Source organism: Saccopteryx leptura, chromosome 3 (genome assembly GCF_036850995.1).
Source record: "Saccopteryx leptura isolate mSacLep1 chromosome 3, mSacLep1_pri_phased_curated, whole genome shotgun sequence".
NCBI lineage: Eukaryota > Metazoa > Chordata > Mammalia > Chiroptera > Emballonuridae > Saccopteryx > Saccopteryx leptura.
Window position 1 is genome coordinate 74106413 of NC_089505.1, and position 27152 is coordinate 74133564.

General features: G+C 42.6%; 1 protein-coding gene across 1 annotated transcript; it reads right to left on the reverse strand.

Moving 5' to 3' along the window:
* Positions 1 to 58: 58 nt before the first annotated feature.
* LOC136399246 (zinc finger protein 615-like) lies at positions 59 to 27152 on the reverse strand. Its single transcript, XM_066374247.1, has 6 exons — positions 26968 to 27152; positions 18168 to 18309; positions 16629 to 16820; positions 13410 to 13536; positions 13035 to 13130; positions 59 to 3620 (listed from the first exon to the last, which is right to left on the reverse strand). The coding sequence occupies exons 3-6, from the start codon at positions 16641 to 16643 to the stop codon at positions 1966 to 1968; spliced, it is 1893 nt and encodes a 630-aa protein (XP_066230344.1). The 5' UTR covers positions 16644 to 16820; positions 18168 to 18309; positions 26968 to 27152; the 3' UTR covers positions 59 to 1965.

Here is a 27152-nt window from a genome sequence, read left to right on the forward strand (position 1 = left end):
AAAGCTTATTTATATAACAAAAAAGGAACAGAACACTGTCGCACACATTAAATTTAACTCACGTTGATAGTTACTCCCACTATTATTCTTTCAATTACAAGGCAAAGAGAAAAGAGGTTGATGCTGGAGCATTTGGGATCATGGTCAGCAGCATATATCATCAGTTTGGCTCAAATGAATGCATAAAGATTTTTCAGAGAGAAATATGGCTGAAAGTGTATTGTCCAAAATTGCTTTTAAGGTGTATTATCTGTTTAGATTTGTGGCGGAATGCTTCTTTATTCAAGGATTCTTTCCTACTCCAAGTTATCTGAAGTTTTGCTAAAACCAACAAAATTGATGTGTTCATGAATTTTTTCTGCATGGATTTCCTGTCAAGTGATGAGGAACATGAAGTAATTTTAAACCTCACCATATTCAGTCCCACATGGAAGTATTTCACTAATGTAAACTGACATTTCTTGAAGTCTTACTTTCTGACCCTTCATTTCCACAATTACAAATGTCCATTCATGATTTCTGATGATCTCATATGACAGTCTACATTCCACTGCACAGTTTCCTAGTCTGTCACATTCATAGGATTTCTCTCAGTATACACATTGTAGAGATACAGTTTTTTAAAATATTGTCAAGCCTGACTGCATCAGAATGTTTTGTCAATTGTTTCAATATATGAAGTAACTGATCAGGACAGACAAAACCATGCTTGTTGCTGTTATTCCTTTTTTATTCTTTTTGCATTGTTATTCTTCATTGCATACAAGTATGTCCTCCATACATCTTGTGTGTACGGAGGACATACAACTGGCAACAGACAACCACAAAGCAATTTCCTGTGAATTCTCTTATGTTTAACAAAAACAGATGAGTAGTCAAAAGCTTTCCCACAAATGCTGCACCCATAGCGCCTCTCTTGTATGTTTTTTGAACACTGTGTATTAATATTGCAGTGATAGTTTGCCACATTCGTTACATTTGTAGGATTAGTCTCCTGTGTGAATTTTCTAATGGATAATGAGACAAATTTTACGCAATGAGAATTTTATTTCCACATTGAGTATATGCAAATGAAGTCTTTTCTGACAAATCAGTGATGTTCCAAGAGGCATATCTTTTTTTTTTTTTTTTAGAAATAGAAACACAGACAGACATGGACAGACAGACTCAAAGGGAGAGAGATGAGAAGCATCAACTCATTGTTCTGACACTTAAGTTGCTTATAAATTGCTTTCTCATACATATCTTAAATGGAGGCCTCCAGCTGAGTGAGTGGACCCTCGCACAAGGCAGCAACCTTGGGTTTAAACCAATGACCTTGAGGTCATGTCTATGATCACATGCTCAAGCTGGGCTTGGATTTCAAGCCAGCAACCATAAGGTTAGGTGTATGATCCCACGCTCAGGCCGGCAACCTTCTGATTAAGCTGGTGAGCCTGCACTCAAGTTGGAGACCTAGGGTTATCAAACCTAAATCCTCAGCACCCCAGCTTGAACTCTATCCACTGCACCACCACCTGATCAGGCCATCATGCATATCTTCTTAAAGCCTACACCAAAATTCCTGACTTGTGTTAGTGTACTGTGTAAGCTGTTGACCTGGAATGTTTAGGTCACTCATTTGAAATCCTGGGCATGCCTGACCAAGGCACATACAAGAAGCAACTTGTGGAAGTTGATTCTTCCAGCTCTGTTCCTGTCCCACTCTACTCTTATTTAAAAGTAATAAATTCTTTTTTAAATGGAAGTTTAACAATAATCACTGCATTTGTATAATTTCTGTGAGGTTGTATATATATATGGTAATACTCTTCATGGGGAAGCTTTTCCCACATTCAATGCATATTCACAGTTTCACTAAGGAATGAGCATGCTTATGTACATTTAGATCACTCTTCTTGTGAAAAACTTTTTCACCTACAGTACATACAGAGGGCTTCTCTCCTTTGTGAGTCATATTGCTCTTTATTGAAAAGCCTTTTCCCCACTCACTACATAAGGGTTCTCTCCTGAATGAGTCTTTTGATGTATAACCAGATTGCTCTTCAATGTAAAGCCTTTCCCACATTCACTGCATACATACGGCTTCTCTCCTGTATGAGTCCTTTGATGTGTGATCAATCGGTGATTTATTGCAAAGCCTTTTCCACATTCACTGCATACATACGGCTTCTCTCCTGAATGAGTCCTTTGATGTATAACCAGTTGGCTCTTCAGTGTAAAGCCTTTTTCACATCCAATGCATATATACGGCTTCTCTCCTGTATGAGTCCTTTGATGTACAATCAGTTGGCTCTTCAATGGAAAGCTTTTCCTACATTCACTGCATACATACGGCTTCTCTCCCGTATGAATCCTTTGATGTACAACCAGTCGGTGCTTCACTGCGAAGCCTTTCCCACATTCACTACATACATATGGCTTCTCTCCCATATGAGTTTTTTGATGTATAATTAGTTCACTCTTCACTGGAAAGCCTTTCTCACATTCAGTGCATACATATGGCTTTTCTCCTTTATGAATCCTTTGATGTCTAATCAGGTGAGTTTTCACTGTAAAGCCTTTCCCACAATCACTGCATATATACGGCTTCTCTCCTGTATGAGTCCTTTGATGTCTAATCAGGTGAGTTTTCACTGGAAAGCCTTTTCCACAATCACTGCATACATACGGCTTCTCTCCTGAATGAATCATTTGATGTCTAATCATATTCGTCTTCACTGAAAAGCCTTTCCCACATTCACTGCATACATACGGCTTCTCTTCGGAATGAGTCCTCTGATGTACAGTCAGTTTGCTCTTCTCTATAAACCCTTTTCCACATTCACTGCATATATGGGGCTTCTTTTCTGTACGAGTATGTTGATGCTCCAGCAGGTTGCTGTTCACTGGAAAGGTGTTTTTACATTTACTGCTTCCATAGGGTTCCTCTCCTCTGTGAGTTCGCTGATGACTGATGAGCTGATCCCTATAAATGTAACCTTTCCCACATTCACTACATGTGTAAGATTCCTTTCCCACATCAGTTTTCTCATGTATATTCAACTGTGATTTATTGAAGGAGGTTTTCTTACATGTATTGCATTCATTCTGATCCAGTCTTGTTTGAATCCTCCGACTGGATTTTCTGGAGAACGCTTTCCCACACAGACTACATCCATAAGTCTTCTCTCCACTATGGATTCTCTGATGATCAGTGAGCTGAGACATCTTGATGAAGGCTTTCCCACATACAGTGCCTAAGTGGGCTTTCTCTACATTTTGAGTTCTCTGTTGCTGAAGAACTTGGGACTTATTTTTAATGGATGTAGTACTGGGATGCATCCTAATTTCAGTGTAGAATAGTTCATGGTTATGATGTGGAATGGATGTCCCATCTCCATTCAAGTGTTCAGAGTTCTTTAATTTAAAACTTCTGGTTTGGTTTTCAAAACTTAATTTTGATTTTAAAGGTTTATCACATATCTCCAACATATCCCACTGTTGCTTCAATAGGGAATGGCTTTCTCTTTGATTAACAATACTAGCAAACACATCATGTTCACAGCATTCTTCTTCACTCTTCTCAATGGCTGGACTTTGGAAAAAACTCCCCAAAGGCACATTAACTTTCTTGATTTCTAAGAGAGAAGAGAACAGTAAATCATCTTACAATCTTTCATAATCTTAGTTTGAAATAAAAAAATTTTATGAAATCCCTTTCTGTAAAGTAACTCTTTAGTGATAACCCTATGGTTTTAGAAATAAGAAATATATTTGGAGTTCTCCAGATTCTACATACTGAGCCTGTATAACTCTTGTAGTTTCTAACATAATAAAAGCATATTTTGTTTTTTAAAAATGCTGTCATTTTCTTTTCCTTCAGTTATTTCTTTTTAAAGTGGGTCAAATGGAGATAATGAGGCAGATTCCTACATGTGCGCTAAGATCTACCTGGCAACCCCATCTGAATCCGATGCTAAAGCAATAAACTATTTTTGCACCTGAGGAAAATGCACACTGACAAACCAAGGCATCCTCAACTCCTATGGCCCTGCTGGAACCAAGCCAGCCACTGCCTGTGAAAGGGAAAGAGAGAAAAAGAATAGAGGATAGGAAAGAAAATCAAACGGTTGCTTCTCTAGTGTGCTCTGACCAGGAATCGAATTTGGGAAATTCATATGCTAGGCTGACACTCTATCCACTGAGCCACCAGCCAGAGCCAAAAAAAATATCTTTAGATAACTGCTGAGTTTATGCTAGTGAAGTGACTTATTACAAGATTTGTAAATAGCCTCAGGATGAAGTTAGAGAAAAAAAATGCCTTCATGAGGCTTTTCTCTTGCTTGGAAAATGTGGCCACCTCATTTGTTCACAAATTCTACAAACAGCCACAAGATCCTAAAAAATTGCACAGGTAGACCAATTAGAGGAGTCAAGTGGATTCCAAGGCTAAACATAGCACCAACTGGGTGCAAGCAGAATACAGAGTATGCTAGTCTGACAAGAAGAAATGAGATCGCAGTACACAGAATGTCCAGACACTAGTCTTTGTACTGGGCTCAGGGAGGACAAGGTGAATTTTGTTCTTGCCACTGAGTTTGTAAAACCCTCATACTTTCAGAAGTGATGGGAGTATCTTTTATTCTGCATAAAGGAACATTTCAAAAAAGGCTGAGTGTATGCTAATCAGGAGACTAAGCACAGGGTTCCTACATGGCCTCAGGATGCAGCTAGTTACCAAAAGGACCAAGTAAGTGAAAGGTTTACCTTCAGCCTCACTAACTGTTCTCTAGGAAAGAAGAGATGGCATAAAGCTATAAGCTCTTTAAAAATGATTGTTCGTATATGATCAGCTTCTAGGTGAGTTAACATATCTAGGTCCCTGCTGTATGGTTCATCTTAGTTCCATGGGCAGAGAAGCGCCTATATTCAGGAAATCTTCAGACCTTACCCTATGTACCAATTCATCTGTCTTTTTAATAATAGAGTAAACATTAGTATTTCTCTGACTTCTGTAACCAGATCTAGAAAATTAATTGAATTCAAGGAAGGACTCATGAAAACCTCCAATTTATCCAACTGGTCAGAAGCACAGGTTATAATCTGGACACACAAATCGACATCAGTAGTGGAAGAAGTCTATTGGAACTGAACTCTTTCCTCACAGGTTCTGACACTAGTCCTAAATAGATAGTATCAGAATTGAATTAATTTGTAGGATACCCAGTTTAGTAACTACCTAGCAATAAAACTTGAAGCAAAGAAGTAGAGGTAATCAGTCTGTGAAAGATAGTAAAAGATGCAATGGATATGTAAACAGTGAAGAATATCAGAAAATACGAGTATGGCAAAGTAAGTTTACAATGGCTCATATGGAGAAAAATATAATAGGAATAATATAAAAATAACAATAATAATAAGAAAAACACTAGTTGGTTGGCTCAGTGTCACAGCATCAGCACGGTGTGTGAATGTCTTGAGTTCCATTCATGGTCAGGCCACACAGGAGAAATGCTCATCTGCTTCTCCACCCTTCCTCCTCTCCTTTCTGTCTCTCTTCCCCTCCCTCACCCATGGCTCCACTGGAGCAAGTTAGTCCCAGGCAGTATGGCTGGCTCCATGCCTTCTGCTTCAGGCACTGAGAACAACTCAGGCAACTCCCCTGATAGGCAGAACATCACTCCCCTAGTGGACTTGCCATGTAGATTCTGGTTAGGGCACATGTGGCAGCCTGTCTCTGCCTCCCCTTCTTTCACTGTATATATATATAAATAAAGAATAACTTGTTTATGTACACACAAGTGCAAACTTACTTTAGTGCCACCCTGTATTTAAAGAGAAGAAATGGTTTACTGATAGGCTCACTGAAAGAAGCAGGAAGAGAATAATGAAAGTGAGGACACAAGGATTTCTATAAAAATTATGTGGCTTGAAGCCCATGCCAGTTGGCTCAGGAGCAGCATGTGTAAGTCCTGGGTTCAATTCCTGGATATGGAACTCAGGAGAAGCAACCATCTGCTTCTATACCCCTCCCCCTTCTCTATCTCACCAGTTGCCCAGTAACGAATCAACGGCCCCAAGCCACAGATAGCCTAAGCAACAGCCTCAGATGTGCAGAAAAATGCTCCATAAGCAGATTTTTGGGTCGATCCTGGTTTGAGCACATGCGGGAGTCTGTCTCTCTGCCTCTTCACCTCACTTAATAAAGAAGTTTTAAAAAATTATGTAGCTTGAGCCACTGGGTAGGTCAAATGACTACTAGTGAAATGAGGAAGATTACTAAAGTCCAAAATATGTAAACTCTATAGTGCATTCTGAAACAAAGTTTAAGACAATTACTAAATAGCCAAGTACAAACATGAAAAAACCAGTTCAAACTGTACATCCTAAATAAGGTCTTATACCAGGAGTCAGGAACCTTTTTGGCTGAGAGAGCCATGAATGCCACATATTTTAAAATGTAATTCCATGAGAGCCATACAACGACCCGTGTACATTACGCATTATCCAATAAAAACTTGTTGTCCCAGAGAACAGCTGTGATTGGCTCCAACCAACCGCACCCATGAACATGAGCAGTAGGAAATGAATAGATTGTAATACATGAGAATGTTTTATATTTTTTACGTTTTTTTTATTAAACATTTGTCTGCGAGCCAGATGCAGCCATCAAAAGAGCCACATCTGGCTCGTGAGCCATAGGTTTCCAACCACTTTCTTATAGAAACAGCAGCATGGATCTCATTAACATATAGAAAGCAATTAACATATAGAAAGCAAAGTTACTAAATGAACTGTGTTCAAAAACATGTAGAATAAAAGGTGAAGGCACATGGTTCTGGAATTCAGTAAGGCAACCAAAGTGTACCAAACTCTGAGCAGTGTGATCAGGTGCACACTCCTAGAACCAGGTGTACAGAACAAATACATTGTTATTGGGCAACTGGTGAGATAGAGAAGGGGGAGAGGTGGAAAAGCAAATGGTTGCTTCTCCTGAGTGCCATAACCAGGAATTGAACCCAGGACTCATACGGCTGCTCAGCATCTGATTTCCAGGGAAGTATAAGACTGTGGAGAGTTATCATATTCCACCCACATGCCATTCTTCTTTATTCTGTCAACACTGTAACTCTCCCAAAGCACTAATATCCAAGCTAGACAAAAGATCCTGAAAATTGCCTGACCAGGCGGCACAGTGGACAGTGTGTCAGACTGGGATGCGGAGGACCCAGGTTCAAGACCTGAGGTCATCAGCGTGAGTGCGGGCTAATCTGGCTTGAGCAAAAAGCTCACCAGTTTGGACCCGAGGTCGCTGGCTCGAGCAAGGGGTTACTTGGTCTGCTGAAGGCCCATGGTCAAGGCACATGAAAAAGCAATCAATGAACAACTAAGGTGTCACAACGAAAAACTGATGATTGATGCATCTCATCTCTCTCCGTTCCTGTCTGTCTGACCTTATCTATCCCTCTCTCTGACTCTCTTTCTGTCTCTGTAAAAAAATTTAAAAAGATACTGAAATCAAGTCACAAACAGTCTCCCTGTAACATACTGTCCTTCCTATGTTCTTACATCAACACGGTGGATGACATGCAGTAAAGTGCTAACTCAGCAGCCTGACCTACGGTGGAACAGTGGATAAAGCGTTGATCTAGACTGCTGAGGTTGCACATTTGAAGCTCTGGGCTTGCCTGGTCAAGACACATACAGGAGTTGATGCTTCCTGCTACTCCCCGCTTCTCTCTTTCTCTCCTGTCTCTAAAATTTAAAAAAAAAAAAAAAAAAAAAAAAAAGCTTAAAAAAAGTGCCTTTTATTTATTTATTTATTTATTTGGTATTTTTCTGAAGCTGGAAACGGGGAGAGACAGTCAGACAGACTCCTGCATGCGCCCCACCAGGATCCGCCCAGCACGCCCACCAGGGGGCAATGCTCTGCCCCTCCGGGGCGTCACTCTGTTGCGACCAGAGCCACTCTAGCGCCTGGGGCAGAGGCCAAGGAGCCATCCCCAGCGCCCGGGCCATCTTTGCTCCAAAGGAGCCTTGGCTGCGGGAGGGGAAGAGAGAGACAGAGAGGAAGGAGAGGGGGAGGGGTGGAGAAGCAGATGGGCGCTTCTCCTGTGTGCCCTGGCCGGGAATCGAACCCGGGACTTCTGCATGCCAGGCCGACGCTCTACCACTGAGCCAACCGGCCAGGGCCAAAAAAGTGCCTTTTAATACCTACAGTCTCCGGCAATACCAGGTAGTTTATGTGATCAATGTGATTCATGGTGGCTATTTGTGTGGGCCTTTAGCTTTGGTCAAGACTAAAAATATTTTCACTTTGGGGGGCTAGAGATACCTGGTGTGTCGGGTTCCCTGATTGGCAATCCCTCACACCCGCTGTCAATCACCATTACTACAAGAAAAATCACAATTTTTTTAAGACAATAAAGATTTATTATCTTTTTCCATGGGACAGGATTGCAAAACTGTATGAAGATGTCAGCCATCCTGTGAGCTCATCCGGAGCTGGGGACCTCTTCCAGCTCACAGGTTGTCAGCAGAACACACTTGCTGTAGTTGTGGGACTGACGCCCTTAACTACCACAGTCAGCCTGCTGATAGGTGTTCTGTCCGCTACAGGGCAGTCTGCTTTAAGGCTAACAGGAGAGCATCTCTGCTGTTTCAGCTTCTTCTCTCTTTAGACACTTTGAAAAGGCTCCCGTGATTAGGTCAGGCAATTCAGCACTTTTCATGTGATGCCTGAATTTTTTCCTATGCCACAATAGCTTTGAAAATTTTCATCTGTACTGTTTTACTGTCACAATTTTTTAACCATGAGAATAACAGTACACTCCCCTGCCTGACTGGGGGTAACACAATAAATAGAGCGTCGACCTGAAGACCCAAACTCGAAACCCCCAGGTGCTGGCCTGACTGCGGGCTCATCAGAGGCCTTGAGCACAGACTCGGCAGCTGACTGCAGGGTCATCAACATAATCCTAAGGTTGCTGGTTGAGCAAGAGGTCGCTGGCTCGGCTTTAGCCCTTAATTAAGGCAAGTATGAGAAGCAATCAACAGCTAAAGTGACACAACAATGAATGGATGCTTCTAATCTCTCTCCCTTCCTCTCCCTCTGTTCCCCAGGGGAAAAAAAGTAAACTTCCCTCCCTGATAAAGTCTACTTTACACTTGATAAGCAGAGTGGTCCAGTTTAAAAATTATATAAGTCACGCCACTGCTTTAGTCAAAAGTCCCTACTGGTCTCTCAACTCATCTGGAATGAAAGCAAGCTCTTAAAAGAACTAGAAAGGTGATGTGTGGCATGTATCTTCAAACTTCCCACTGCCACCACATTGTCCTTGTTGTCAGTATTTTCCATCATCCTCATCATTCAATAACCAGACAAACTTTAAAAGTTCCTCAAACACATTCCAGATTCAGCTCTTTGAACTTCTGATGGTCTCACTTGGGAGAAACTCCTGGAAGCCGATTCACATCCCTCATCTCTGCTCAGAGGCACCTTATCAAAGAGCCACTCCCACTCCTGAAAGTGCAGTTCCAGGACGAACACCCACTGATCCATTGGATGGATTGTCTTTATACCAACTTTCACCAGATGATATTAGTATTGATTATACAGTATTTCTACTGGGGCCAAAAGTAATGTAAAGAGTAGGGATGTCTATTTCTTTACTAAATTTCTTACTGCTCAGGTAAAAAATATTAGGATATCAAAATACAAGTTTTTTATAATGTTTTGACTTATCAGACCTGGCCATTTAGCTCAGTGGTAGAGTATCAGCCCAGTGTGGAAGTACCAAGTTCAATTCCCAGTGCGGACACATAGGAGAAGTGCCCATCTGCTTCTCCACCCATCCACCTGCCCCTCACTTTGCGCTCTCTCTCTCTCTTTCAATCCCCTGCTACAGCCATGGCTTGATTGGAGTGAACTGGCCCAGGGTGCTGAGGGTGGCTCCAAAGCCTTCAACTCAGGCACTAAAAAAAGGCTCTGACTGTAACAGAACAAGGGCCCCAGGTGGGCAAAGCATCAACCCCTAGTGGGCTTGCCAGGTGGATCCCAGTTGGGGGCGCATGTGTGTGTCTGTCTCTGCCTCCCCTCCTCTCATTAAACTAAAAAAAAAATTCTTTATTGATAGTACATAGAGAGAAAAGAGTTAATGCAGAGCAAGAAGTATCAACAACAGTTGCTTCACTTGAGTTGTTCATTGCTTGCCACATGTTTCTTGATCCGGCAAGTCCAGAGCTTCGGACTCGCAACCTCTGCATGCTCCATCACTGCTCTATCCACTGAACCACCACAGGTCAGGCTGAAAGTCCAATTTTTTTTAATAGACATTAGGCATTTTAGAGAGGAGAGGGAGAGACAGAGAAGGGGGAAGAGCAGGAAGCTTCAACTCGCACATGTGCCTTGACCAGTCAAGCCCAGGATATACCAGCCGACAACCATAGTGTTCCTGGTGGGCGCTTTATCCAGTGCATCACTACAGGCAAGGCTCAAAATGCAAGTTTTGAAGATATACAGCAATCACATCATGCAGGCAGAAATCACAGTTATGGAACATATTAAAGAGTCTTTCAGAACAGGACAAACTATCATGATGACAGCACATCATAAAGGTCAGTGCAGGACAAGCTGCCATTTCATATGACAGAAAACCAGAATAATTATCTGGCACTTAGTGTCATCACAATTTGATGGGAAGTTAATTTTATTGTAATGTTCTAACAATAAATAATAAATGCATCAACAACACAATTCCAAATTCTGCATAATAAAGAAAAATATCACACATAGGAATGATTTAAGAAAGGCTAGCCTGATGAGGTGCTGGTGCAGTGCATAGAGAATCAAACTGGGACACCGAGGACCAAGGTTCAAAACCCTGAGGTCACGGGGATGAGCATGAGCTCACCAGCTTCAGCACGGGGTCACTCGCTGAGCATGGGATCAGAGACATAACCCATGGTAGCTGGCTGGAGCCCAAAAATTGCTGGCCTGAGCCCAAGGTCAATGGCTTGAGCAAGGGGTCACTCGCTCTGCTAAAGACACCCCCTGCAGTCAAGTCACATATGAGAAAGGAATCAATGAACAACTAAGGAGACTAAGGGGCTGCACAAAAAATTGATGTTGCTCCTCTGTCTCCCTTCTTGTCTGTCTGTCCTTATCTGTCCCTCTCTCTGTCTTCTCTCTGTCTCGGTCACACAAACACACAAGATAAATAAATAAAGGCAAAAACGTATTATTCTAAAACTTACAAAATATTGTTTAAAGAAATCAATGACTAAACAAAAAAAATACACCCAATAACCCTGGATTAGTATGAAGAATATGTTGAAGACAAAATTACTATCCAATGAGATTGAGTCAAAGTAATCACTATCAAAACCCTAGCTGCTTAGTTTTGAAGAAATTTACAAGCTGATTTTAAAAATCAAATGGAAATTGAAAAATCCAGATGTCAGAATGATCTTTTTTGTTTTCTTTTTTTTTCCCTGAAGTGAGTAGCAGGGAGGCAGATAGATTCCTGCATTTGCTCAACCGGGATTCAACCAGCATGCCCACTAGGAGGCGATGTCTTGCCCATCGGCAGCGTTGTTCCGTTGCCACTTGAGCCATTCTACTGCCTGAGCTGTGGCCATAGAGCCATCCTCAGCACCCAGGCACACTTATCTCCAATGGAGCCTTGGGTGCGGGAGGGGAAGAGAGAAATAAGAGAGAACAGAGAGGGGGAAGGGTGGAGAAGCAGATGGGTGCTTTTCCTGTGTGCCCTGGCCGGGAATCAAACCCGGTACCTCCTCACACTAGGCCGACACTCTACCTCTGAGTGCACTGGTCAGGTCCTCAAAATCTTGAAAGAGAAGAACACACTTGGAGAATTCACTCTTTGCAATTTTGAAAGCTGCTAAAAAGCTATGGATATAAAAAAGCACCATGAAAACTTGTACATAAAAAATGTTCCAAAATTGATTATAGTGATGATTACATAACTAAACTAAAAACAAATTAGCTGTTCATTTAAGTGGCTAAATTGATTGGTATGTGAATTAAATCTAAAAAAACCATTAACTCTATGATGTAAAATCAGAAGCTTTAGGAAGACAAAGGCAGCGAAAACATCTATTCATGACGAAAATCTGATTTAGGAAACCTGGGAAGGATTGCACGTGATGCACACATAGTTGGAACTAGTTTGAGCTGGAACTCATGCCGCATGTGCCCAAAATTCTAAATTTTGGAAAGGATGGAATGAATGCGATTCTCGCTGTCAGAGAGAATGGGAAGTCAAAGGCCAGCTGCCATGACAACGAGCACAACGCACAGAAAGGAAGCTCACACTAGACAACAATGAGAGAGATGTCAGTATGCAAGTCCATTTCAAAGAATACAGTGTGTCTGTAAAGTCATGGTGCACTTTTGACCGGTCACAGAAAAACAACCAAAGGATGATAGAAATGTGAAATCTGCACCAAATAAAAGGAAAACTCTCCCAGTTTCATACCTATTCAGTGCAGTTCGATGTGGGCTCACGCACAGACTTTTTAGGGCTCCTGAGGTAGCTATCCCGTATAGCCTCTATAGACTCGTCACTGACTGATGGCTTACCAGAACGGGGTTTCTCCACCAAACTGCTGGTTTCCTTCAACTGCTTATCCCACCGAGTAATGTTACTCCTATGTGGTGGCGCTTCATTGTAAACGCGACGATATTCAAGTTCTATCTTTCCAAAGGGGCCAGAATGTGTAATTTCACAGAAAAAGAGGGGGTAACACAAGCTGAGACCCAGTGGGCATGGACAGAGCGTAAAATATGAGAATGCTAGGTATAAAAAAGTAAACAAACAAAAGTAAGATGTAGATTAAATAGGGATCATTACTCAATGAGAAAAAAGGGGTATGTTTGCCTCTAAATTTCTAGAAATAAAAAGGGTTCTCATAGGTGAAGGGGTGGTTAGGTTTCTTTATCCAATGTTGCAGGTCTGATGTGTTCTGACTAGAATATGACTTCCTGCCATTAAGCCCCCCGACCCCCTGGGTGCTTGTCACCCACTCACCTGGACAGACTACATGCTGGGGTTCATCCCCTACTGTCCACGGTTCTTCCCCTCGCTCCAACTTGGAAAGTGCATCTGGTTTGCTGGATTGATACCCTGCTCAGAGGGAAAAATGACACAAGACTTAAACTTACTGAACTGGGCTGCGGTCTTTCAAGAGGAAGAATGTTAAATTTAAAGAAACAAACATGCTTCACATCTGTAACACGAAGTCTTTTGTCTCAGGAGGCAGAATGTAATGCCTTCTTGTCTGAGGTAATGGAAGGATCTGAGGGTCTACCTTTTCAGAGTAGTTATTCAGGAACAGTTAAGCATCTGAGGGGAAAAAGCCACTGACAGGGCACCTTCTAAGTGACACAGGGGAGCTGTCCTCACCCACTGACACCAGATGGCTGTAGATCTCCAACATCACATCCCGGAACAGGTCCTTCTGATCAGGGTCCAGGAGACGCCACTCATCCCGGGTGAAGTCCACGGCCACATCGTGAAATGTCAGGCATTTCTGTAACAGCAGTGTGCTGGTTAATGGTGTGATGTGCTTTTGATGATGTAAATGATAGTTTTTCTCCCATCTTCACTTAATACAATACATCTATAAAGTGAAAGAACTTTGATTTTACACTGGTACCTTGAGATACGAACAGACCAACATACTTTTTTAAGATACGAGCTGCGACTTGATCCATATTTTTGTTCAAGATCCAAGCGAAATTCCAATACGAGTCATGATTGGGGAAGCTCCTGCTAGGTGGCGTGCTGGCGTATGGGTCCGGTATTGGGAGCACAACACCAGCATCTCATTCTTTCTCATGTGTTACTCGCAGAATCAAGTCGAATCTCATGTGCTGTACTGGTTCGTGCATCATTTTTGCATTTTTACTAACTTTTTTGTGTGTGTTATCACGGGGCTGAAGAAAGTGAGTGTAAAGAACAGTGGTGAGAATAAGAGAATGATGTCGATAGAAGTAAAGCAATAAATAATAAAAAAAAACATGAGTGAGGTGTACGAGTGATTGAACTGGCAAGGCTGTGAAATTAAAGACATGCTGGCAACGTGGGAGAAGCTTTCAACTTTCATTGAAAAGAAACACCCAGAAAAAGTTTCAATTGGTCGTGCTTCAGCACTTTTTACTGACACTTGTTTGTCACATTTCCGTAACATTTTAAAAGGCAGGCAAAAGCAAACTTCTTTGGATAGATTTTTATTCAAAAGTCCTGCAAGTGAAAGTGCGAAAGTGCAGCCAAAAAGGCAAAAACCTTGCCTGACCTGTGGTGGCGCAGTGGATAAAGTGTCAACCTGGAACGCTGAGGTTGCCAGTTCAAAACCCTGGGCTTGCCTGGTCAAGGCACATATGGGAGTTGATGCTTCCTGTTCCTCCCCCCTTCTTTTTCCCTCTACTCTCTCTAAAATGAATAAATAAAATCTTTAAAAAAAAAAGGCAAAAACCGGTGATGATTAAATGAAAAATACGTAATGTTAAGCTTAGGTTAAGTTTAAAGTTTAAAAAGTGCATTTTTTTACAATTAAGTTTTGTGATTTCATTTTAAGTAAAGAAAGTGCAGTTATAGTTTTGTTTAAAGTAAAGAAAATGCAGTTTTAGTTTACATTTAGTGTTAAGAAAGTGCAGTTTTAGTTTACGTGTCTACACTGCCTGCATCCCTTCCTCCCTCCTGCCTCCTCCACCATTCACCTTCGTTAGCTGCACTCATCTGTCTCAAAGGTATGAATACAATACTAATAACACCTTTTCCTTTTATTTTATATATTTTGTTATGCATTGGTAAAGTATACATGTGTGTTTTTAAATAAAAAACGTATTTTTTCATAATTTAGGATGGTTTGGGGATGTTTTACAGGACTGGAACAGATTAAATCTACTTAGTCATTTTAAATGGGAGAAATTTGTTTGATATATTAGTTGACTGACTTACGAGCTCAGTTACAGAATGAATTATATCCGTATCTCAAGGTACCATCTTTATTATATGCGGCTTAAGTGTCTGTTTGTTGCCGATAGCTTATTGGTTGCTTGCGTAACTGTACTAGCCAATGGGGTGAAGTTGCCACGGCATTCAAATAGTCCCGCCTTCTGGCATGCCACCTCACAAATTGAGGTTAAAGATTGGAGCAGTTATTACGCTGTTAAGAAATCTTAACACCAGAAGGGAGGGGTCTTTGCAATGGTACAAGACTAGAGGTTCTCCAATTGAAAAATAATGTCATAATAGCTAAGTCTTTGACTGGCTCCTCTAAAGGTGAAATACATGTCATTCCAAGAATTGATTTGGCTCCATCTCAAACAGGGTTGCCGTTTCAATTGAGATGTAGACAATTTCCTGTAAAACTTGCCTTTGCTATGACCATCAATAAGTCTCAGGGCCAAACGCTTAAGCGCGTTGGCATTTTTTTACCTGAGCCTGCATTTGGACACGGTCAACTTTATGTTGCCTGTTCAAGAGTTCGTGAAAGAACGGACATAAAATTAAAAATAATTGATGGTCCTCTGCAAGGCGAGCTTAAAAATGATGGAAAGATCTACACAAGAAATGTTGTGTACAAAGAGATCTTTGACATGTGAATTAACATTTTATTATTTAAATCACCTTTATTTATTGAGCTAGCGGTGGCTCTTAAGAAATGTACCGCCAGTAGTTTCCTTCACTGCACTCTACTTTAAGCAATTAAGCAAGTAGAAGGGGGAAACCCCGTGGGGCAGTAAGCAAAGGGGCGTCCTCGCCGCCTGCTCTGGGTAATTCAGTTTGAATTAGCAGACACCTTTGCACAAATCATTTTAATTACAATTTATAATATCTAGAACAGCAGTCATTTCGTATGACCGCCGGGCTTTCTAGTTGTATTATAAAAGTGAATAATCATATGCCTACTAAAATATAAGGTGGGGCAAAAGTAGATTTACATTTGAGCATAGGAATAATACAATCATAAGCAATCATACAAGAATAAACTGTTTTACATGTAATAAGAACTGTAAACCTACTTCAGCCTGACTGTCAAGTCTCAATTGTACATTCAGTCATCAATGCATTCATCTGATTACAAGATTTTGTAATGAATAGAAAAAATTCTACTGATATATTTCAGTACTAACTAAGTACTGATTAACTAAGGTTAATCTGAAATACATTATGAAGAAAATACAAATACATGATGAAGAAAAGAAAAAATAAAACAAACTCAAATGCCTACCCAGGCAGTGGCGCAGTGAGATGTCAACCTGGGACCTGAGGACCCAGTTTTGAAAATCTCACCTCGCTGGTTTGAGCACCTTCGCTCACCAGCTCTGGTGTGGGGTCGTAGTCCTGTGTGTAAGATTATCAAGATAATTCAATGAGCCTAAAGGGCACTGGCTTAAAGCCCAAGGTCCCTGGCTTGAGCTCAAGATTGCTGACTTGAGCAGAAGGTATTTAGCTCAGATTAAGCCCCATCTCGTTGTCAAGGTAAGTAAGAGAAGCAATCAATGAACAACTAAAGTATCTCAACTACAACTGGATGCTTCTCAGTTCTTTCCCTTCCTATCTTTCTCCTTCCCTCTCTCCAAAAAAAATAAAAAAAAAAAAAAAAAACAAAGTCACCTGAGCAAAAATCATTTTCTTCAATTGTTGGAAAAAAACTGGATATAGAGACGTTGTGTGTTGGCGTGTTGTGGGTCTGCTCTAAATTTCAGTGCAGAAAACCGTCTTCAGTGGGGTGAGTTGCCAGAGATGCTGACACCCAATTCTACGTCTTCCACTCCCCGTGATTCTATTGCTCCAAGGAGCCAGGACCTGTGGATTGAGGAGAAAATTCAGTGACTGGTACATTTCCTCTGGGCCCAGATGCACTCACCCTCACAGTGACCACAGTATCACTAGTGTCCCTTTACATGGTGGGGAGTCTCAGAACAATCACTCATAGAGAGCTGACCACACGGAAGGAGAGGATCTGGTCACTATTTGCTTTAAATCTGTGTGCTGGATTCCTCTGCAAACGATTCTGCACGGCCCGTGACTGCACCAATTTCAGGAAGAAAACAATGCACTGGGCACATCATCAACACTGTCTTTTTCTTCTATTATTATTATTTTTTTGAGAGAGAGCCAAGAAGGGAGAGACAAGAACATAGAGCAGCTCCTGTATGTGCCCTGACTGCGGAATCAAACTGGCAACCGTTGCGCTCCACAATGGTGCTCCAATCAACTGACCTATGGGGCCAGGGCTTCTTTTTAGACGGAGAGAGTAAGGGAGAGAGAAAGAAGGGGGAAGGAAAGAATTCACTTTTCTATTTGGTCGTGCACTCACTGTTTGCTTCCTGTGTGTACCCTACCCAAGGATTCCATTGGCAACCTTTTCACTTTGTATCAAAACTCTTAACCAATTGAGCTAACCTGCCAGGGCCTGATTTTTTACTGATTCATTTGTGAAATAGAGAAAGAGAGAGATAGAGAGAGAAAGATTGGAGGAGAGAACCATAGATTTGATGTCACACCCATTTATGCATTCATTAGTTGACTCCAGTATGAGCCCTGAGCGAGGAGCAAACCCCAATCTTGTCATATCGGGAGGACAAGCAACGACTGACTGCACAACTGACACGGAAAGACTAAGTGGAACAACAGGATGCTTCTGTGTCACTCGCTCTTTCCTTTCCACTTTCTCTCGAATCAATGGAAACATTTTTAAAAACCTCATCCAAATCCTAGCTGGTTAACTAAGTTGGTTAGAGCGTCAGGGAGAGAAGCCGTGGTTGGGGGTTTCACTCCTGGTCAGAGCACGTACAAGCAACCAAGAACGCACAAATAAGTGGAACAAGAAAATGATGTATGTTTCTATTTATCTCTTCTTCCTTTCTTCTCTAATTCAATAAATAAATTTTAAAAATTTTAAGATAATTTCTATTAAAAAACATAAATATAAAAAAGTTGTTTCAATTTTTACTTACTGATATCAGTAAAAAGAGAGAAAACAAGAGAGAGAGAGAGAGAAACATCATTCTGTTCCTGTGTGTACTGTGACCAGGGATTGAACCAGAACCTCTGTGCTTCGGGTTAAGCTCTAACTAATCGAGCTAGCTGGCCAGGACTAGAGGGAAATTTTAACAGACTCAAATGAATGGAAAGTTGACGTGAACATACTTTAGAAATGAAAGCGTTGTAAAGATGTCATTTCTCCACCCTAGCTGGTGGAGCAGTAGATAGAGTGTCTCCCGGAAGCAGTCCTGTCACAAGCTCAGACCTGGAGTTGCCATCTCGATCCTCAGGTCACCAGATCAAGGCCCTGTAACAATACGTAACATAAGAGTCGCAATCAGTGGGTGCTCAACTAAGTGGCACAAGTTGATGCTTCTCTCTCTTTTCTCTCTTCCTCTCTCTGTCAAAATAAACAAACAAGCAAACAAATAAATAAAGCCTCCCAAATGCATAGACAAAGTGAAATTTCAATGAAAATCCCACATTGGTAGTTATTTACACCTTTCAGAATAGTTGAAAGTCCCTATCAGTTAATGAGAGCTTTAAGTTACTTTAATTATAGCAGTACCATAGACAAACCAGGCAAAGGCACAGAAGAAATGCCTGTGAATGGCAGAGAAAGACAAACACCATATGATCTCACTTATATGTGGAATCATGAAAAAAGTGAACTGAGGAACTAAATAGAGGCAGAGGCGATGTCACAGGGAGCAGAGGGACAGCTGTCAGAGGGAAGGGGGATGAGGAAATGGGATCAGAGAGGTAAAGAAATTAGTGAAACTAATCACACATAATGCAGATAACAGGACAGTAAACCACAAAGAGAAGGGGGAAGGGGATATTGGGGGACACGGGGGTGAGGATAAGAGAGTTATATGGAGTGGAACACTTGAATTCATGTGGACACAATAAATTAAAATAATTTTTTTTAAATGAAATGTCTGTGCACTTACTCATGCATAGATAGGGATGTGATGGCACAGGAAGTTCTGCAGAGAAAAGGGTAAGAATGGCTTTTTAAGCTTGACCAGGTGATTGCTCAGTGGACAGAGTAGCTTTAACTGAGAGGGGCTGGAGAGAGTGTTAACTACAGGCACCTGGGGCTGCTGCCCTGGGCATCTGCTGACAAGAGGGTTGGTGCCTCTAGTGTGCTCAGATCAGCACATCCTGGTCTATGGCCTTGGTCAGTGCCTTCCTGAAAAACAACAGCAGCATGAGGTATTTAAGAATAAGAAGAGGAATTCTATGGAGGATGACGTCAGAGTAATGGCGCGGTAGGAAGCGATACCAATAAATCTCCCCCAAAACTCAACAAGATCTTCAACCAGAAACAGAAAAACCTATCCTTGGAGCCTCCAGATGTTTCGCAATACACCCGAAGGTATGGTCGAGCGAAAAATTGGCTAAATATATAATCAAACCCCAAAGGAAATAGGGAGTAAAAAATGCTCCACCTTCCTCACTAACCTAAACAGGGCTGCTTTCACTGGGAACTGAGAATATAGACACTAAGGTGGGCAAAGGGGGTGAATAGAGCCAGGCCACGGTACAAACAGCCAAACCAGGCTGTGGCACAGAGATCCAAGCCGAGGAATAACTGTGCCTGTGGCAACCCAGGCAATACAAGCTAACACTTGCGCCAAACCCAGACAAAGAAAGACAAGCAGGGCAGCCATTTTCCCTGATCTCCTGGTAGGTGCGCACAGATAGTGGGCGAGAGATTCCTTCCAAAGCCCCGGGAGTGGGTGCCCGTGTTATCCCACAGAGAGGCAGAGTCAGGGGCCTTTGTGTGCGGAATCTCTGGGCCGCCCCAGTGCCCTGCAAAAGCCGGGGAGGAAGCGAGAGCCAATTCCAACGCTGGAACTTTTCCGTGTGGGCGGGGGTTTCACTCTGAGGGTGAGGCGGCTGGCCTGATATCCTGGTCGGCCCGCACGGAGAGTGGGCAAGAGGTTCCTCCCAGCACCTCAGCAGTGGGCGCCCATGTTATCCCACAGAGGGGCAGAGTCAGGGGCCTTTATGTGGGCCAAAAGCAGAATCTCAGGCCGCCCCAGAGCCCTGAAAAAGCCGCGCACGGGGAGGGAGCAAGAGCCAATTCCAACGCTGGAACTTTTTCATGCAGGTGGGGGTTTCACTCAGAGGGTGAGGCGGCCGGCCTGATATCCTGGTCTGCGCGCACAGATAGTGAGCGAGAGATTCCTCCGAGTGCCTCGGCAGTGCGCGCCCGTGTTATCCCACAGAGGGGCAGAGTCAGGGGCTTTTGTGTGGGCCAAAAGCAGAATCTCCAGGCCACCCCAGCGCCCTGAGAAAGCCGTGCACGGGGAGGGAGCGAAAGCCAATTCCAACGCTGGAACTTTTCCGTGCGGGAGGGGGTTTCACTCAGAGTATGAGACTTCTGGCCTGATATCCTGGTCTGCGCGCGCAGATAGTGATCGAGAGTTTCCTCCAAGCACCCCGGGAGAGGGCGCCCGCCCGTGTTACCGGACAGAGTGGCAGAGCCAGAGGTCTTTGAGTGGGCGGAAGCCCTGCCTGATTATGATAGCAGCTCTGACTGACTGGGCCTTACCCAGAGCCCTGTGCTGAGTGGGAATAGAGTGGGGAGTTGCCAGCTCTTTGAGCCTCTTACTATCCAGGCAGAGGCAGCAGCAACCCAATAGCTGGATTATCAGGCTACTAATTGAGGAAGGAAAGACTAGGAGAAAGGCTCTAGGAACACAGACTCTCTCACTGTCGGAGCCTATAAATGCTAATGAGCCTCGACTGCCAACGAGACTAAAGCACAATACATGACATTGCCATAGAGACTTATCAACTGCAAACCTCTACCTGAGCGTGCCAAAGGGGCAGAACCCGGGGTACAGAGTCACCGACCAGGAAGAGGGAGAGAAAAGAAAAAGCAAGAAGATAACCTCTCAAAATCAAGAATAATCTGCAGACTTTATAACCTATCCCATTTTATTATATTTGTTCGTTTGTTTATTATATTTGTTCTTATCTTCATTCTTGATTTTTTTTTTCCTCCTCCAATTTGGTCGTTTAACTCTCTGTCAGTCTTACTCTCTCCTCTCCTTGAACTACACTACCCATAAGTGTTACATCTCCCATTATCTTTTCTTTCCTCTTCCTTTCTCTCTATGAGGGTTGCACTCCAAAACCCTTAACTCTCTCTCTCTCCTCTTTTTTCTTTTTTCTTCTTTTAGTGGTTCCCTCTTTTTTATCTCTCTTTCTTTTCTCCCTCTATATTAGTTTCTTCCTTTCTCCTTTACGTCTTCTCTCATTCAAACCTCAATAACGAACAAATTATCTTATCTGGGACTCAAACTTATGTTTGTGGCATTTTGGGGGGTTTTTACTTCACCTTTTTAACTCACTAGCAGTGCTCCCATCCCTGGCTCTCCATTTTATCTAGTTCTTGTTCCACTAAATACAATAGTAACTTTTTCATTTGTCCCCCCATTTTCCTGTTTCCCTCTTATTCCTCTCATCATAACTCTTAGTCAGCCAACACCTAAAAGCAAATCATTTTATTCTTGACCCAAATTTTTTCCTTATTTTCTTTTTGTGGGTCCATACCCTCCCTTTTTTTGCCCCTTTATTACTTCTCCCCAATTCAGGCCCTCCATTACAGGCATTGTTTGTTCTATTTAGTACAATATAATTCACAGCTCACCACAAGATTTTCTCAAGAAAGAGGGGAGAGGAGAGGAGAGGAAAAAAGGAGGGGGGGAATAATTTCCTTTTTTAAAATTTTTATTTTATTTTATTTTTCTTTATTTAATTATTAATTTTTTTAAAAAACAACTCTTCGATTTTTTTATTTTTTTAACTTTTTATTCTTTATTAAATCTCATTAATACTATCAACAAAACCACCCTCAGATGCCATTAAGGAAGAGAAAATCGAATATCATGGATACAAAAGAAAGAGAGGTAACACAGATAGATGAGGAAAAATCTATGGAGAAAAAATTTAATATATTGGAAACCTTAGAGTTAAACGACAGAGAATTTAAAATAGAAATCCTAAAAATACTCAGAGATATACAAGAAAACACAGAAAGGCAATTTAGGGAGCTCAGAAAACAACTCAATGAACACAAAGAATATATTTCCAAGGAAACTGAAACTACAAAAACAAATCAAACAGAGATGAAAAACTCAATTCACGAGCTGAAAAACGAGGTAACAAGCTTAGCTAATAGAACAGGCCAGATAGAAGGTAGGATTAGTGAAATAGAAGACAAGCAACTTGAGGCACAACAGAGAGAAGAAGAGAGACTCAAAAATTGAAAAAAATGAGGTAGCCCTACAGGAATTATCTGACTCCATCAAAAAGAATAACATAAGGCCTGACCAGGCGGTGGCGCAGTGGATAGAGCATCAGACTGGGATGCCGAGGACCCAGGTTCGAGAACCTGAGGTCACCAGCTTGAGCGTGGGCTCATCTAGTTTGAGCAAAAAGCTCACCAGCTTGGACCCAAGATTGCTGGCTCCAGCAAGGGGTTACTCGGTCTGCTGAAGGCCCACGGTCAAGGCATATATGAGAAAGCAATCAATGAACAACTAAGGTGTCGCAATGCACAACGAAAAACTGATGATTGATGCTTCTCATCTCTCTCCGTTCCTGCCTGTCTGTCTCTGTCTATCTCTCTTTCTGACTCTCTCTTTGTCTCTTTAAAAAAAAAAAAAAAGAATAACATAAGAATAATAGGTATATCAGAGGGAGAAGAGAGAGAAAATGGAATGGAGAACATATTCAAACAAATAATAGATGAGAACTTCCCAAACCTGTGGAAAGAACTAAAACCTCAAATTCAAGAAGCAAACAGAACTCTGAGTTTGCTTAACCCCAACAAACCTACTCCAAGGCACATCATAATGTTGGCACAAACCAACGGCAAAGAAAAAATTCTCAAGGCAGCCAGGGAAAAGAAGAGTACAACACATAAAGGAAGGCCCATTAGATTATCATCAGATTTCTCAACAGAAACTCTACAAGCTAGAAGAGAATGGACCCCAATATTTAAAGTCCTGAAAGAGAGGAACTTTCAGCCATGAGTACTGTACCCATCAAAGCTATCCTTCAAATATGAAGGAGAAATAAAAACATTCAAAGATACAGAAAAGATGAGTGAATTTATCATCAGAAAACCCCCACTCCAGGAAGTACTAAAGGGGGTTCTCCAATCAGATACAAAGAACAAAAAAAAACAAAGCCACAAGTAAAAGCTCCAAGAAGAACACAATAAAACCAAATTTAAACAGTGACAACAACAAAAAGAAAGGGGGGCGGGGAGAGGATGGAGATTAACAGCAAAGGACGATGGAGTGAGTGCAAAAGTACTCACAAAATAGTGCACTACAATGAACAGGGTAGGAACCCTTTTCATTACTTAAAGGTAACCACCATTGAAAAAACCACCACAGAAGCACATGATTTAAAAAAGATAGCAACAGAGGAAAGATGTATGGAATACAACCAAATAAAAACAAAAGATAGAAAAATGAAAGAGAAGGATCCAACAAGACACAAAACTAACAGTAAGAATAAGAAGAGGAAGCACATTGTGTCCCGCAGGAGTAGAAAGGCTTTTAGAAGTAGATGGTCAGATGTGTCTTAACATTCCAGTCTCTTTTTTCTCTTTTTCTCTTGGGGTGAACAGGGGCGCTCATCTCAATCGTCTCTGTTTCCTGATTATTTGGGGTCTCAGAGCAGTCGCTTTTTTACCTGTTTACTTCTTCAGTCCTTTCTCTTTTTATTTCTTACCCCTGCACAAAACTTCTGCACTTTACACTAACCTTCCTAACAATTCCGAAATAACTAGCTTCTAGAACAACTTTGTTTCTTTATTTTCCTTCAAAAAGTACCTCTGTACCTGCTAGGTTGGGGTCTAGGGCCGCTTACCAAAAATCCTCTACTAGCCAGGTTCAAGTGATCTGGCACCAGGGCAGTTCCTTAACTCTCCACCTGAGCAAAAGTGACTGATATTCCACCTCCCCTCACCACCCACACCCATGTCCCCGGTGGGGCAATTTCTTCATTAAGTGATTCCCCCGCCCCCACCCCTGCCTCAAAATTCCCCACCAAAATAAATTTCGCTATCCTTGCTCACTAACTCTATAAAAGTTAAATCTTCAGGCACACAAGGCTGATGCTATTTTGGACTCAGGCCATCTGTTCGCAGATGCATCAGTAAATTTCTTATACAACACATCATTCCTGACCTGTAGTGGAAACTATAGATAGAGCATCAACCTGGAATGCTCAGGGCGCTCGTTTGAAGCCCCAGGTTTGCCCAGTCACGGCAATATAACAAGCAACTTACAAGTTGATGCTTCCCGCTCTTCCCCCCCCCACCATCGCTAAAATAAATAAAATCTTGAAAAAAATGTCTGACCAGGCAGTCGCGCAGTGGATACATCATCAGCCTGGGACACTGAAAACCCAGGTCCCAAACCTTGAGGTCAATGCCTTGAGCATGGGATCATAAACATGAACCCATGTTTGCTAGGGGGAAAAAAAAACCCTTCTCCAACAAACAGCCATTCAGTGGCCCCTCCAAAACAGAAAGGCAATCCTCAATTTTCAATCTGCCACCCTGAGGACAAACAGCACAGCCTGGGCCCTGGCCGGTTTGCTCAGCGGTAGAGCGTCGGCTTGGCGTGCGGGGGGGCCCGGGTTCGATTCCCGGCCAGGGCACATAAAGAGAAGCGCCCATTTGCTTCTCCACCCTCCCCTCCTTCCTCTCTGTCTCTCTTTTCCCCTCCCGCATCCAAGGCTCCATTGGAGCAAGGATGGCCCGGGCGCTGGGGATGGCTCCTTGGCCTCTGCCCCAGGTGCTAGAGTGGCTCTGGTCGTGGCAGAGCGACATCGCCCCCTGGTGGGCAGAGCGTTGCCCCTGGTGGGGATCCCGGTCGGGTGCATACGGGAGTCTGTCTGACTGTCTCTCCCCGTTTCCAGCTTCAGAAATTAAAAAAAAAAAAAAAAAAAGAGTAAACTAAAAAGTAACAAAGGTAACTGACATTATATTCAGGAATTACTTATTTTAAAAAAGACAATGCGCCTGACCTGTGGTGGCGCAGTGGATAAAGCGTCGACCTGGAAATGCTGAGGTTGCCGGTTCGAAACCCTGGGCTTGCCCGGTCAAGGCACATATGGGAGTTGATGCTTCCAGCTCCTCCCTCCTTCTCTCTCTCTGTCTCTCCCTCTCCTCTCTAAAGTGAATAAATGAATAAAAAAAAATTAAAAAAAAAAAAAGACAATGCATCCACTAAGCATATTTTCACTTATATAGCTAGAAAGAAGTGCATGTACCATGAAACTAAATTTATTTATTTATTTTAGTGAGAAAGAGAAACAGATCGACAGTACAGAAAGGAAGGAAAGGAGATCGAACTGGGAAACACCAACTTCTACTTGCATCTTGGTTGTTCACTGACTCCTTTCTCCTATGTGACTTAAATAGGGAAGGCACGTCTAGCCAAGCCAGTGGCCACTTCCTCAAGCCAGTGATCTTTGTACTCAAGCCCCATATTTTGAGGTTTTGAGCCTGCCTCCTCAGCCTCCCAGGTAGTAACTCTATCCACGATGCGCTACCTCGCGGTAAGGCTAAACTCATTTAATACACACTCAGTCACTAGCTGTGGGGTCCATGTTGGACATGGCCCTTCCCCCTCCCAAACACCACATGGCTGGCTGGCCAGCAACCATAAGACTGGCCAGCAACAAACATAGTCTGGTCCCCAGAAATTTCGAGGAAGTGTATGAGGGGAAATAAGACTTTCCCATATACAAGCCAGTGTTTTCTGCTGTCATTAGTGTGGCTTTCTCCTCCCTTGGGAGGTACAGAGAGGAGGGAGGGAGCTGCTCAGGGGTGGTTCTTGTTTGCCCCCAGGGCGCCAGCAGGCTTCACCAGTAACTGAGTAATAAACAGTTACATCTTCTTCCTCTGCGACTGGTGGTGTTGTTTCCAGATTATCCAATTACCAGGTTGACATCCTGGCATGGAACTACTACATTGCAATATGGATGGGAACTGAGACCACCACGTTTGACTAAAAGACAGTGAGACTTAATTTATGCAGGCCATATGGGTCACCTGCCAGAGGGAATGACATTAAATAAAATGAACATTATGTCAGAAAACAAGAAAGTGTGTGGGTCAAGAAATTTTAAAGTGTCCGTTGCTACATATTAAAAGCTGAGCGCAGGTGTTTGCAAATATTTTCTGCAAAGGAACAGATATATATTATATATTTGGCATTGAGGACCATAGGTCTAGGTTCAAAGGAATCAGTTTTGCCTTTGCAGCTTGAAAGTGTCAACCAAAACTGACCAATGGATTGGCTCTCCACTGCAGTTAGGCGACCCCTGCATGGAAGGTTAAAACACGGAGGGCATCTAACTGCTTGCCCTGGGCTTGACCGCTTTTTCGGAGGTTTTATCTAAGCTATATGTATCCCTAGCTAATAAAGGTATATCTGACCCAGAATGTATGTAGAAGAATTCTCACAGTAGCATTATTCATAACAAGCCAAAGTGCAAACAACACAAGTTTAATTAACAGTAGGGAAACTGCCGTATACTCAAGCGGTGGAAGGCTATGGATTCCGTTCCGTCCCAAACGCAGAGGTTGTAACCTCATCCCAACCACCACCCTGGGGGCCTGGGCCTCCAAAGCTGCAGCCTCACGACACCGTCTGCTCCTCGGACACTGACCACACTCCCTTATTATTCCCACAGCGGGACCAGCCACCCTCACGTGAGGACCATCCCGAGTCCTTTAAACCCCGAACCTGACCCTGACACCGCGATCATACTATATACCTCCAACCGTTACATACAGTGTGATCCGCAGAGACCAGGACAGTCGGGACACGGTAGTTGCTGTCTACAGTCCCTTAGACGTTATATGACCCCAAAGCTACTCAAACTAAACACAGGCAGTCACCTGCTTCCTCCGAAATACCTGGGAGCTCCTTCCACACGACTCCTTGAATCCCCATCCTTCCAGGGTCCACGCTGCACCGCCTTCCACCCTGTGATGTCAGCACTCTTTGATGTGAGAGACAAATCTGCCACCAAACAAAATGTTTCTGTAAATTTAAAAGGACAAGAGTGCACTGATTTACGCAGCCCACGTGCAAGTCTAAA

Coding starts and splice junctions, on each gene's coding strand:
- LOC136399246 (XM_066374247.1), bottom strand. Junction 13,131..13,409: donor CAGCCATCTGGTGTCAGTGG/GTGAGGACAGCT, acceptor CCCTCTGAGCAG/GGTATCAATCCAGCAAACCA. Junction 3,621..13,034: donor CCAGCATGTAGTCTGTCCAG/GTGAGTGGGTGA, acceptor CTTCTCTCTTAG/AAATCAAGAAAGTTAATGTG.